This window comes from Bison bison, unplaced genomic scaffold (assembly GCF_000754665.1).
Source record: "Bison bison bison isolate TAMUID 2011002044 unplaced genomic scaffold, Bison_UMD1.0 scf7180017864108, whole genome shotgun sequence".
In the NCBI taxonomy this organism is placed as follows: Eukaryota; Metazoa; Chordata; class Mammalia; order Artiodactyla; family Bovidae; genus Bison; species Bison bison.
The window spans coordinates 9,342,652-9,343,066 of NW_011494680.1; the positions used below are offsets into that span (position 1 = coordinate 9,342,652).

Sequence of the window (415 nt, forward strand, 5' to 3'; positions counted from 1 at the left end):
CCTCAATGGCCCACCCGGGGAGGCGGAGCCTCGAGCAGCCGTTCTTCCCGAGCGACGCGGGAGGGAAAAGCCAAGCGCCGGCTGCATCCCGGACAGTGTTTTGTGCTACACCGCTCGTCGTCCCGCCCTTTCCTGTACCGCCCTCCCGAACCACTTCCGGCGGCAGCTACTCGCCTGCGACCAGCTTGAGCCGTCCCGGGCCGGTTCGTGCCCTGCAGCAAGGGGTTTTTCCTCCGTCCGCCCCTCGGCCCCGGGCAGCCGAACCGCGACGGGGTGGCCGGCCCGCGTCGTTTGCAGCGTGGCCGCCTTCTCTGAGGCGCTGAGATGTACTGCAAGAAGTGGAGGCCTGTGGCGGAGATGTGTCTCTTCCTCGAAGACCTGCGGGAGGGCTCGCGCATCCTCTGCCTCTGCTCGC

General features: G+C 68.4%; 1 protein-coding gene across 1 annotated transcript in view; it reads left to right on the top strand.

Annotated features, from left to right (window-relative positions):
* Positions 1-324: 324 nt before the first annotated feature.
* The window catches only part of TGS1 (trimethylguanosine synthase 1), a 25,926-nt gene continuing 25,835 nt past the window's right edge, over positions 325-415 (top strand). Inside the window, exon 1 of the mRNA XM_010838967.1 lies at positions 325-413. Within this exon, the coding sequence (XP_010837269.1) occupies positions 325-413 (89 nt within the window). The remainder of the gene's footprint in view (positions 414-415) is intronic.